Source organism: Salarias fasciatus, chromosome 12 (genome assembly GCF_902148845.1).
Source record: "Salarias fasciatus chromosome 12, fSalaFa1.1, whole genome shotgun sequence".
Classification (NCBI taxonomy): domain Eukaryota; kingdom Metazoa; phylum Chordata; class Actinopteri; order Blenniiformes; family Blenniidae; genus Salarias; species Salarias fasciatus.
In genome coordinates this window covers 18,407,641-18,420,336 of record NC_043756.1, presented here as the reverse complement: position 1 = coordinate 18,420,336, position 12,696 = coordinate 18,407,641, and the positions used below count along the sequence as shown (strand labels likewise).

The 12,696-nt window shown below is 41.4% G+C and overlaps 1 protein-coding gene across 4 annotated transcripts in view; it reads right to left on the bottom strand.

Moving 5' to 3' along the window:
* Window positions 1–8,345: 8,345 nt before the first annotated feature.
* Window positions 8,346–12,696, bottom strand: part of ptch1 (patched 1) — a 47,297-nt gene continuing 42,946 nt past the window's right edge. For 3 of the 4 annotated variants that reach the window (XM_030104254.1, XM_030104251.1, XM_030104252.1), the window contains exons 21-24: window positions 11,097–11,196; window positions 10,656–11,012; window positions 10,021–10,570; window positions 8,346–9,932 (exon numbers count right to left, since the gene is read on the bottom strand). In XM_030104254.1, coding sequence (XP_029960114.1) covers window positions 10,022–10,570; window positions 10,656–11,012; window positions 11,097–11,196 — 1,006 coding nt within the window. In that variant the 3' untranslated portion in view covers window positions 8,346–9,932; window position 10,021. The remainder of the gene's footprint in view (window positions 9,933–10,020; window positions 10,571–10,655; window positions 11,013–11,096; window positions 11,197–12,696) is intronic. The other variant, XM_030104253.1, reaches the window with a different exon arrangement.

Genomic DNA, 12,696 nt, shown 5'->3' with positions numbered 1-12,696 from the left:
AAATGACATTGTGCCTGGTTTTCCTATGTTGTGGGGACATTTTGTCCCCTCAACATAGGAAAACCCGGACACACACACACACACACACACACACACACACACACACACACACACACACACACACACACACACACACACACACACACACAGGCATATATTTTTTACATTTAAGATGAAGTGTGTGTTTGTGTGTGTGTGTGTGCGTGTGCGTGTATGTGCGCCCGCTTGATTAACCTCACAGGTTTACATTTTAATCACTAAGGGTTCACTAGAAAAGAAAACTGTTTGGTTCTGAATAGTTTATTTCATCAACCAATCAGGAATTAAACTGAAAGGTGATGGATAATGTACAATTTTAACTGAGAATAAACAAGAATTTGAGTTACAAGACACATCCAATGTAAAATTCATTATAATTGTAAGGAATAAATTAACATTTAATAAACTGCTTTCCTTCTTCTTGTAAAAATTTAATTTTTTTTCATTATCCTCTATTAACTATGAAATGTTTCTACAATTACGCTGCTATCATCACTACATCGACTGATTTTTTTTTCTCATTTTCAGTCTTTTCTTATCCTATTACCCCTGTCCATCATTCATTTCCTAAACTCAACGGCCTGCAACCTGAGATTTAGCTTCATTTTTTTTCACACTGACATACTGTATAACACACACACACACACTCACACACACACACGCACACCTGCTTTCTATTAGTCCAGTAGATTGCAGGGAAATTTAGTGGGAGTGTTAAACATACACACATCCATCTATCTGACCCTCTGTCTGCAATAATTACACACTTCCTGTTCTAGAATCCTTCTCCAACAGTTTCCACTGCAGTCATGCCTCTCTCTGAGTTACAGTGTACATGCTTGCATCAGTTCATGTGTATTTTCTTGTTTTACTCTCTTTATGGGGTTGCACATACATTGCTAGAGCCAAAATACTGAACTATATGTTTCATATAATTTAGGGATACTCTGGCTCAACATCATCTTGGAACAAAGGAACTTAAATTAGTAAGTGTAACTTGTGAAGCATTAACTTCTCAACATTAAATTACATTATGCAAGACATTTCTTTCTCTATTTGCTCTATTGTTTTCCTTTTGGTTGGTGCTTCAAATTGGGTTCAGGTGGGTATATAGAACAAACCTGCTCATCACAAGAACACCTCTGTGTATAAGCCAAGACTATCAGCCTTTGTGGATGTTGTTTCTCAAGCTGAGTGACTTGACATACCATCTTGTGGTGCAAACTTGCATTGCATGAATAAACCAACTGGGTGTAGCTCCAGAACTTCAAAGAACCAGCGTTGAGATCACAATATCACTGCTGTTTTGGCTCATTTAGCTTATGATTTTATGTTATATTGATTTACGTTGAGCAAAATTCACTAGAAGTTGGGGCATTTGTAGACAGATCCATCCATTCATCCATCCATCCATTCATCTTCTAAACTAATTTTACCCAAATGGGCAAACTCTTTTATTGCCTTTATTTTTACGTCTACAAAGAAGAGACAAACTCATTTAGGTCCATAGACGTACTCATATCTGTTTTTGTGTGTATGTGTGTTCGTGTGTCTGTGCACTTATTCAGACTGAATCTCCCTCTGGGGTCCCCAGAGCTCTCCTCCAGCCCTGTTCCTCATTAGGCATCTGTCATGGTGCCAGAATCAATAAGCACAGATGGAAAGAAAAAAAAAATCCTCTCCTCTCCTCTCGTCTTTTTGAATGGGTACGTCATTAGCGAATTCCACAGTGTTTACCTTCATCATGGAAAGACCCTCCTCAAATTTACTGTACTTTAAGTAATTTGTACCCCTGTTATTTGTTTTATGGCCCACAGTCGAAGAGAAAAACTGTTATAGACATATAAAAATCATAGGCTCATCATTGCAGAATTTGCTCAACACTCTCAGACACAGATGAAAATATTTAGTTGTGGCTTTCTTTCTGTCTTTCCTTCCCTCTTCTGTCCCCCATCTTGGGATGACTCATCTGTTTCCATACATTGTTGCATGTTTGCTGGCAGTGATAAACAGCATAGTTAAAACAAAGAAGTGGGTGGTGCGTGCTCATTCGGAGTGTGTGTCTGTGCATGCCACCGGGACTATATTAAACAAAAGGAAGGAAGGATGACAGCATCCAACCTCAGTTTGTCAGCCTCGGTGTAAACGGCTGTACATCATGCTAACATTTCGCATGTGCTTGGCCCAATCACACAAGTCACACACAGTCGTGTCAACACGGCAGTAATGAAAACAAAAGAGTGGAAAGGGGAGGCTGGGGTGGAGAAAGATGAGGCAAATGGAAAAGGTAAGAAAAAAAGAGAAAGGTTAGATAGAAGTAGAACATTAGTGAATGAGGATAGACAGCTGAGGAAAGGCTTACTGTTCCCAGTATTAGCGGAAGAGCAGAGATTATGCAACATCTTGGCACCACTCTGCACCACTTGTCTGTAAAGCAAGGACAGAGTGGGTGGGTTTTCCACCTCCACAGAATAAATGATGCGAGGGGAAATGGGAGTAAACAACATCAGTCATTATAATTACTCTCATTCGGCTACTCCCATCCACCATCAACCACCCCCCTTATTCCCATTTGTCTTAACTTCCAGTTGCCCTTCTGAGTGACTTCTTCACACCTTTCACCTGTCTGTCATTCACATGTTTTCTAATCTCATTTAAATGGCGATGTGACCTTATTTTTTTTGTAATTCTAATGTATTTAACTTAGATCTCAAGCTTTAGCAGAGATGTGTCTGATAAAAGTTTGAAAAAATACAAGAAAAGGCTGCTAATAAGTATTTCATTAACACTGATGTCAGAATGCAGAGTCAACAGGCAACAGCAACAGTAAATTTGGTAAAAAATTCTAATTTCTTCCCTTTTTTAAATTGGGATTTGAGGCTGAGCGATACAAGCTTTGTCCCTGTAGGTGGATGTCTATTGCAACAGATTCCTTTAAACGCTTTTGGACACACAGTGAATAATGTCAGCTGTTTCTTAGAACTGGATGTGGTTTCCTTACTGTCTTGGATCTCCTCACTGCTTCGTCTCTTTTATTTCACATGGTTGCTGGAAAACAGTAGTGGTCTATTTGAAAATGTGTCTACCAAAAGCTTCTGCAGAGAGCAATCACAGCTACACGGACTTATAGTCAAGGACATTTGGCTTTTTACTGTCAGTTCAAATGCAAGTAAGCTCTGCAACACAAAAGGTTTTAGTTCAGAATAAACCAAAATCTCATTACTAACTAAATGATTTCTAACTAAATTTGTGATGATCTCCATTCACATATGCCAAACTTTATTGTGCTGTATTTAATCTCCACCACTTTAGTAAACTTTAGAAACTCAAATGCTTGTTTTTGTCGTCTTTGTGAAATAGAAATTGGAAGAAAAGATTCTTTAGCAATTCAGTTTGATGTTCATCCAGGTTGGGTTCCTCGTCCTGCACTCTACTTGGCTTGTCATTTGTTCTGACAACAAAATGTTTGCTGGACGGGGTACAGACCCCTTTTTTCCATGGCCAGAAATTCTCATTTGAGTTGAATAACTGTCTCATAGCTGCACGGCATTCATGTGTTTTTTAGGGTCACCACCTGTGTCTCTGTTCTAGTCTGTCAGAGAGATACAATGTTGCTTTAAAAGCGATACATTGTTCTTCAGTCAGGAAAATTCTAAACAACGTCATCATCTAATTTGCATAGCTGCTCATTTGCATATTTAGGTCAAATTAGATGATGACGTCATTTAAAACCGATACATTGTTGCCAACTCTGCAGTCGGGAGAGTCCTAAATGACGTCATCATCTAATTTGCATAGCTGTCAATTTGCCCATTGAGGTCAAATTGACCTTTATTGTCAAGGCCAGTGATGGGGTCATATTGCTGCAAAGTGCGTCACGTTACGTGACAGAGATACAGACCGCTTTAAAGTGAAAGTGCAGATATCTATTGAAATCTTTTCTGTTTTATTATCTTTTACAAATGTAAAAATACTATCTACAGCTATAAATCAAATTTAATTGGTGCCTTGTCTCTTATTATAACACAGTAACATTTGAATAATTTACATTATTGTGGCAGTTCCTGCTTGCAATTTATTGTGTGACGTGTCCATTTGCTTCATTAATCATATATTCAGTTTTATAATAAATAATTTCAACATGCATCTTAAGAGGGGATCCAAATTCTTTGACATATAAAAACGCATTTATTTTTTAAAGTAGTGCAATAGTTGTTTTTACTAGTAATATTTTTTTATTATCTACTAATTTTTTAACCAGTAATTATTACTTTTAAAATATTGTAACTTAGTCACTCATTTAATTTCTTTTAAGAGGTAACTGGTAACTATAACTACTTTTTAAAAGTAACTTGCCCAACACGGGTCACCAACTAGCTAACTAATAAGTTGGTGACCCCAACAATACCTGCTCATCACTGCTTTCTCCCAGTATGTCAAATATCAAATGCTATTCTCATGCTCATTCTTGTCTGTTTACTACTGACATAGATCTTAAATTCTAGTGTTTTGAACTAATAAGTGGTTTGTTTTGGCATGAAACTGTTACAATGAGTTCTTCCCAACAAGTTCAGCAAGGCTTTATTAACATCTGATTAACTCAAACAGAGATAAATAGATAATGTGTGCATTAGATTTCCAACTAATTTCTGTAACATCATGTAAACTTATTCAGTGAATATGTTACCGGCCTCATACAGTAATGACAGATCAGGTCATATGTAACACCATCGCTATAATAATACAGTTATGTGCACATTTTTAGAATATTGTGGCTCAGAAAGATACCTAAAGGTAATTCCCAAGTTACTTTTCTAAGCAATCAGCTATTTTTTATTTTCAGTCCCACGTTTACCTCCTGAAAGAGAAAGCATTATGAGTAACTGTTAAAACATTGGTTATGATTAAAGAGGCTTTGAAAAGTATCTATAGATTTAGTGCTTTATGACGTTCTATTCATGTGCTTATAGATAGATTAAAAAACTAACAGCTTAACTACAGTTGTGACTGTAGTTTCGGTCTTTCATGAGAGTGTGGAAATGATTTTGTCATTTAGATCTTAGCGACAAATGTGTGCCCCCATACCACTAAAGCTTAGAAAACAGCGCAGGCTTGGTTTAAATACAATAAAGGCCAATCTTGTATCCACCAAAGCCAAGACTATACCACTGGAACCACTTTAAAAAGTGAAATGGTGCATATACATCTTGGGTGTGATCTTATCTTTTCCTTTTGAAACGACAGGTCAGTAGCGGCTGAAACATACAGCTCCTTATCGCTCCATGATCATTCATCGCCACTCAGATCACGTATTTACAAACTTTAGCAGCTTTGACGTCAACCTACTTAAGGGTGCTTGTTCATATCGTTACAAGCAAAAGACACACAGAAGCAAACACACTTAAATGGTTGAAAGCTTTTCAAGGTGTCTGTGAGGCCTCAAAGGTAAAACCTTCTGTCGTCTGGATCTGGAGTGTGATGTCTCCTGCAGATTTACTCTTTAACCCTTCTTTGTTTTATGATAATGTATGTGCAAACCGGGGCCTGGATTTCACCGCAATGCCTGTGTGTATGTGTGTGTGTGTCCCATCCAGTCATGTCAACAGAGCAATCAGTCATCATACAGGAGAGAGTATACATTTATAGGGTTTAGTTCTACAGGCAGGTGATAATGGACAAGCCTTCCAGGGAACACAGGGATAGAAAGAGGAAACGGGAGAGAGACGGATGGAAAAGGCGGACTGGAACGGGAATCAATAAATCCTTATATAATTCTCCTAGTGATCATTGGTCAAGATAAAAAAAAGATTAACAAAAAAGCTTTGTTGTGGACTACATGTCTGCTCCATTGTCACTAAGTCTGGGCAGAAAGTCACAGAAAAAAACATCTTAATTGCCTCCTTTCTCTTCCTTTTCGTGACCCCTCCCCCCACCCCCCAAAAACTTAAAAAAAAAAAAAAAACTCCTTTCAGTTGGCTGAGAGGACAAGTACAGGAAACACTCATTCATTAACAACCTGGAGCTCGTTAGCTTCAGTGAAGCACTCTTCAGAATATGTGCAATTCCACCTCTGAGGTCAGGTCTGTGTGTGTATGTGTGTGTGTGTGTGCGTGTGTGTGTTTGTAAGGAGGCTAGAGGTGAGGGGGGCTAAAGGGTAAGGCAGGGCCAGGGTAGGGGGGCTGTGCTGGTTTGGTGACCCAGGGTCCTCTAACAGATGAGGGGAGTGCTGGTGAAAGAGATCTTAACAACATTAGAACTCACTGAACCATGTCACCTACAAACAAGCATGGGGTGCACACGGGTACCCCACCTTTAAGCAATTTTTCCGTTAATGGAGTGGCAGGCTTCAGATTAATGGAGTGTGTTATTAGTTATTATAAAGTTATAGTATTTAGCAGGCAGGAAAACATTAACAAAGACCTAATAAATATGTTTTATGTATATCGTTCAACAAGTGCATTTGCCTCTACCTCTGCACCCACATAAAAAAGTCAAGTCTCGTCAGGAAAGTTCAAAACACGACACACAACCCCCTGCCACCCAGCGTTTCGAACACGCCCTGTCGTTTGTAAGATGTCAGGCTGCCTCTTCGCCCTGGTTGGACAGCATGCAGGAGAGCTGCGTTCCTTTATTGGCTTTAAAAGATAATGACATGCCTATGGCCTGCCTCTCACCGCTCAGAGGGTCAGCGAGTTCCTCAGCCTCCTCCAGGTTCACGTCCAGATCGTGGCTTGGGAAAGCCGCTCCTGCATTTGTGGTCTGGAACGACCGAGAGGACACTTGTGTTTGAATCGAAGCACTCCAGCAAGTTTCCTGCAGGGCGCTTAAAAATTTCTTTAACAAACCCTCGACGATGAGATTAAATAGCCGCCACCCATGCAGTTGACAGGGCGCTCTCACTCTTTTGCCTTCAGTGCAGCGAACCCAAGGCCACATGCCCTTTTTCATTACTCTGAACAGGCCAGCTGTATTGTAACTACAACCAATTTCCTTGCAGTCTATAAAGCTGTCAATCAAAATCATACGGAATAGGGAGCGGAGTTGGGGGGCACAGGGGGCGGAGCTGGGTGGGCCGCAGGACTCCAGACCAGATGTCAAGAGTTGCACACTGCGGGACGTGTCAGAGGGAGGGAAGAGCAAGGGAAGAGAGAGAGAGAGAGAGAGAGAGAGGGAGGGAGGGCAGGTCATGTTTACCTGCAGGACGATCAAGTCAAACTCACAAACAGCGCAGCCTTGTTTTTATGTTTCCATTTATTAAAGTTATGAACAAAGAGACAAATAAGTTATATTTTTATTTGTTAGAATTCTATCAGTGTTTGAACATTAATATTTAGAGAGCTAGTACAATTTTCTACTTTCATGGCTAGCTTTTGACAAACCCATAGAAACAGCTGTCTCTCTCCAAGGATCCGAACATAATACTGAAGGGGAGGTGTCAATGTTGTCTCACAAGACAGTTAGCAATGAAAGTGTGCACCTTAAGGCTTTTTTTTTCTGTTATGGTATATCATTACATATAAACTCTTTAAAAATATACTTCTGTCAAATACCTTGACAACTACTATGTACACTACAAAAATAAATTTTCATATAAATAAATTATATGGCATACATTTATCTTTGTAACTGAAAACAGCATACATCCACATCAATCGAGACCAAAATGGCAGCCTGGAAGAACCAATGATTTTTTTTTTCCTTTTAAAATCCTCTAAGAGCTATGATGAGACCTGTAGTGTAAAATGTTATATACTCTTTTTTTTCCTATTTAACATTAGTAAGCACTTTATACAGATCAAACTCCATTAATGTAAAAACATTAAACTGTAATAGTGTTTTTTTTTTCAATAGACATAAAAATCCCTGCATTTGTTATCCACTGGCATCACAACAATAATGAAAGAAAAAAACCCCAACATACTTTATATTACAAAAATATAAATATCGCAATCAAACAAAAATAAACAAAAACATTTAAAAATGAATAAAATAGTTGCCAGCTATGATCTCTCCTCTACTGCCAATGTGACATTGGGAGAAAACAAATGAAAAAAACAAAAACAAAAAACAAAACAAAACATACAAAACAACCTATTTCATGCAAGCAGCTGATGTAACGTGTTGAACGATAGAAGGGAGGGTGTAAAAGTGGAATGGTGGAGGTGGAGAGAGTGTGAAGGACGGAGGCCCGGGGAGGTAAAATACATGATGGACACTGGTGTGAAGTCATGTACAAATATAAACTGGCCATTTACTGGTGGAAAGAGGGGACTGCCGGGGTAACAGCTGAACCCCGAGGCTCTGGGCTGTGCAATTTAGCAGTTGAGAGGAGATATCCAATTAGTGTCATGGCATTATGTCAGAGAAACTTTTTTTTTTTTTTTTTTTTTGAGGTCGGTGTTGGACAGCTGTGGCCGAACTGGAGACAGTTGTCTTTCCTGTCACTGAAGAGACAGCACGGACATAGACAGAAGACTACCTTACACGCATATAAATGCACAAACATACACCGGGACACACACACACACACACACACACACACACACACAGAGCACATTGTCGGGCCATATAGAGCTTATTCCTTAGCAGGCTGCATGGTTTAGCTTATTGAATGGATATGAAGAGCTACTTTAGGTGAGATATTCCTGTGGATGAAGCGTAAATGCAGTCAAGTGCCATGTTGAGTTGGGTCATACAGTATTGTCTGAACCTTAGCTTATTCACGAGACACAGCCACGGAGTCGGCGCCCCGTGTTGACCCTGTACCAGAATCAGTGATGCAGATGTCCCTGTGACGGTAGAGTGAGTTACTGAGGTGGGGTCGCTGCTTGTATGCAGAGGATACAAGGCAGAACCTGTTCTGAGCCTGCTAGGGTTAAACAATATATGACGAGTTACAGTAAAATACAACCGGAGATCAGAGATCAACAGACAGTGATACAAGGCTGAAAGCAGAAACAGGTTTCAATGCTGAGGCGATAACTAAAAAAAAAACAAAACAAAAGAAACACCTTTATAAAATTTCTTCATATCAGCTCGTCTTAAATAGCACGCATGGCGTGTCAAGTTAAACAGTAATTGTTTCATAACTACCACAGGTCTGTGATAACAAATTAATAGTTTTACAAGCGTACCTTTTATACAACATCAAACGCTCACGCACAAACACACATACACACACATACATACACACACACTCGCTTTGTTTCATGATTCTAACAGCTTCACTCATGTTTTAAATGAGTTTAAATGTTAGTCTGTTTTGAGGATGTGTCTGATTTAAAAGCCAGAAAATAAAGGGACTGCTTCACATTATACAGCCCTACACACACACACACGCACACGCACGCACGCACACACACACCACTTCTTTTGTTTTAAGAGATATTTGCATAGAGTTATAAATGTGACTTATTAAAACATTTTAAGCAGCAACAGTGAATGCTGACAGGTTTTTCTTGTTGCCTAGATGAAGCTTCCTAATGGCACAGATCCACAGATAGATGAACAGTAATCAGAGAACTATCTCTCTCACACACATGCACACATGAACACACATTTACACACACATGCACCCACACACCATATAAAATGGCAGCCCCAGTCTGTTAACATGAGGAGTTGTACAGCTCCTAAAATTATACCTACTTTTTTGTTCATATTTACATGTATACATCTTTTAAATATAGATAGAAATATCTAAGACAATAGTCCGCTGAGTTACAGTAAGAATGAGCACCATTATGGCCACACTGGCGAGTTCCTTGCTGCGGGTGGGGTTGGGAGGGGAGTGCCAGGCTGGGCAATGCTGAGCTGGGCTGTGCCAGGCCGAACCAGCTGCTTAGTCAAACAGAGGAGTCCATCTTTGGCCGAAGTACTTCTGTCCTCCAGAACTGGAAAAAAGAGAGATTGAATCGTCAGTATTTTTGTGATAAAATTCGGAATTTCAGAAAGAGATGGTATTAAAGAGCGAGAACTCACCTCAGCTTGCCCACCTGCCACTGCTCCTCTCAGCTGCCTCACACTCCAAGTCTTGTAGCTCCATGGCCTCCACCTTGTCCCCCCTGGCCCCCGTGTGGGTGCCCGACGGCACATGTGGATCCTGGAAGGAGGAGTCCGCCTCCTCCGAGCCTGATGGGCAGTAGCTGTCTGTCGCCGTGTACGCTGGGTAAGAGGAAGCTGGGCTCTGGTTGGACAGGGGGGGCGGGTGAACGGCGACGGTGACGGAGGCAGATGCAGTCACCGTGGTGATGGGTTGGCAGTAAGGGGTGGGGTTGGGGTGGTGGTGGTGAGGGAGGTGGTGATTCGGTTGTGGGTTGTGGGGAGCGCGGCCTCTGTGGCCCGCTGAGCGTTCTCTGTGAGCGTGTGAGGCGTAGTGGCCCCCAGCCTCAGTAGCAGTTTCAAAAGCGTCCAAGCGCGGGCGGGCTGGAGGTGGGGCCTGCCGGTGCAGCTGGCTCTTGGGGTCTCTGTTGCTGTTTCGCTGAGTGGCTCCATGCTGGGGTTCGGACTCGCAACCCTGAGAGAAGACAGACTGTTGAATAAGACGGTAAAATTTCTATTCCAATAAAATAATTTACAAAATCTTGCACAAAACAGAATGAGCACCATCTTCTCACCGAAGACACAGTGTAGGCTGGAGGTTCTTGCTGCCTGGCGGGACGCCTGTGTCCTGATCCCGCTCTCCTGTCCTCCTCGGTCCTGCCCGCTCTGCCCCTGCTGGTCTGGAGGTGGTACTGCTGTTCATCGACTCGATGCTGCCCCCTGTGCGACTGCAGGTTGTAATTCTGCAGCTCCTGGCTGATGCCAGACACCGTGGTGTTGGAGCTGTACTCTGAGTCTGATGAGTCTGAGGCTGCACCGGAGGTAGTGGTGGCCGCAGTGGGATGGTGAGGACGGACTGAGAAGTGGACGACGTGAGGGGGGGCCTCCGGAGAGGGTGTGGGTAACCTGCTACGACCATCCACTGGCGATACCTGAGAGGGAAACAAATACACAAGTCAGGATCCAAAAACAGCTGATCTGCCATTTCATTGGTGCTGTATTTTTTGAGATGTTACCTCTGGATAGGGTCCAAAATATGACAATAATACTGGGAGAAGGACCAATCCATTCAGTACTCCAAGAACTGTTAGGATGGCTAACACTGCGAAGAAATACCTGCAATGCAACACACAAGCAAACAAACTATGTAAAAATTCATAAATTTTGATATTTGCAAAAGTGTAGGCAAATTCAAACATTTCTAACTTTACAACTTCAGCATAGAGCGCTACACACAGGTGGCACTCTAAATAAATAAAATACAATGGAAAAGAATCTTTTACCCATCATTTGGTTCAAATAGTGACATTTCTAAATTTCTCAAATTTATTACACCTTAAAGATTACACATTGTTACGAGCAATGTAGAGAAAAAACAATATTCCATATTTTCTCCTGATTTTCCAATTTATTTTAGACCGCCATCATATTTATCATTATTATAAAATCTAAAGAAGCTTTATATGTATATGTATAGAAACACCTGACAAAATAATTGGACCAAGGAGCATGAAACAATATGAAATAATAATAAAAAAACCCCCGAATTGCTCAAACAGGGGGGAAAAAAACCAGCAAAATAGAGCACAGGCGACCAGACAAAGAAAATACCTGCGCAAACCACAGAAGTTTAGACATGGGGAGACATGTGCAAGATCAACTATTACACATGCCTGAAATAATACTTCCACAAAGACACCAGCCACTCCCCAAACAAACGCACAATATATGAGCCCCCCCACAGTCAGGCAGGCATGCACTGTGGTTCGAGGGGCAAAACAGAAATGTACCTTGTGTGTTTCTAAGTCCTGCCAAAGAGGGCTAATCTTAAAGAAGCCGCAGAGAGAAAAGAAAGGGGAAGCATAATTAGCCGGAGCTGGTTAATTCAAAGGCACGGGAGGGAGGGGGAAAAAAAAAAAAAAAAAAAAACAGGGGAGGGGGGTTATAGGGGCGAGGGTACTCTCTCTTGGGTGTGTGGTGTATAAGCAAACATGAAGAAAACAAAGCGGTGAGGAATGTGGATGGAGGGGGTAAGGGGTAAGGGAGAGTAAAAAAAAAAAAAACGGGGGGGCAGAGGCGGTTGAGGGGAACGTTCGGGCATGGGGGGGCACAAGAGGACAGGGGCCTCTCTCGCTCCTCTCTCGCTTAAAAAAGAGGGAGAAAGAGAGAGAAGCAAACAAATGAAGTGAAGGGTATAGAATTTAAACAATTTAGTCTAGGAAGAAGAGAAGGGGACCCTCAGAGCAACACCCCTCCCTGGCCTTTCTCCCTCTCTTTTATTTCTTTCTCTCTTCTCTGCCTCGCTTTTTTTTTTCTCCCTTCTTTCCTGCTAAGCCTCTGTGAAATTCCCGGCCACTCCACAATCCCCTCCGTCTAATTAAATCTCCAATGTATCAGGTAAGACCCCCCAATCTCCACTCTAAGTCTCTCCTGGTCTCTCACTTCAGTCCAGCTTCCTTCGTTTCAGAAAGCCTTTCCTCCCCATCCTCACCGGAAGCACTCAAGCTATAGTTGGGAATATGATGAATCATGAAGTCTTGAATGTCTTGAGATGATGCTCCAGTGATTTGTCAGATCACAAAACTCACTAGTATTATACCCAAGAAGGAGAAGAAG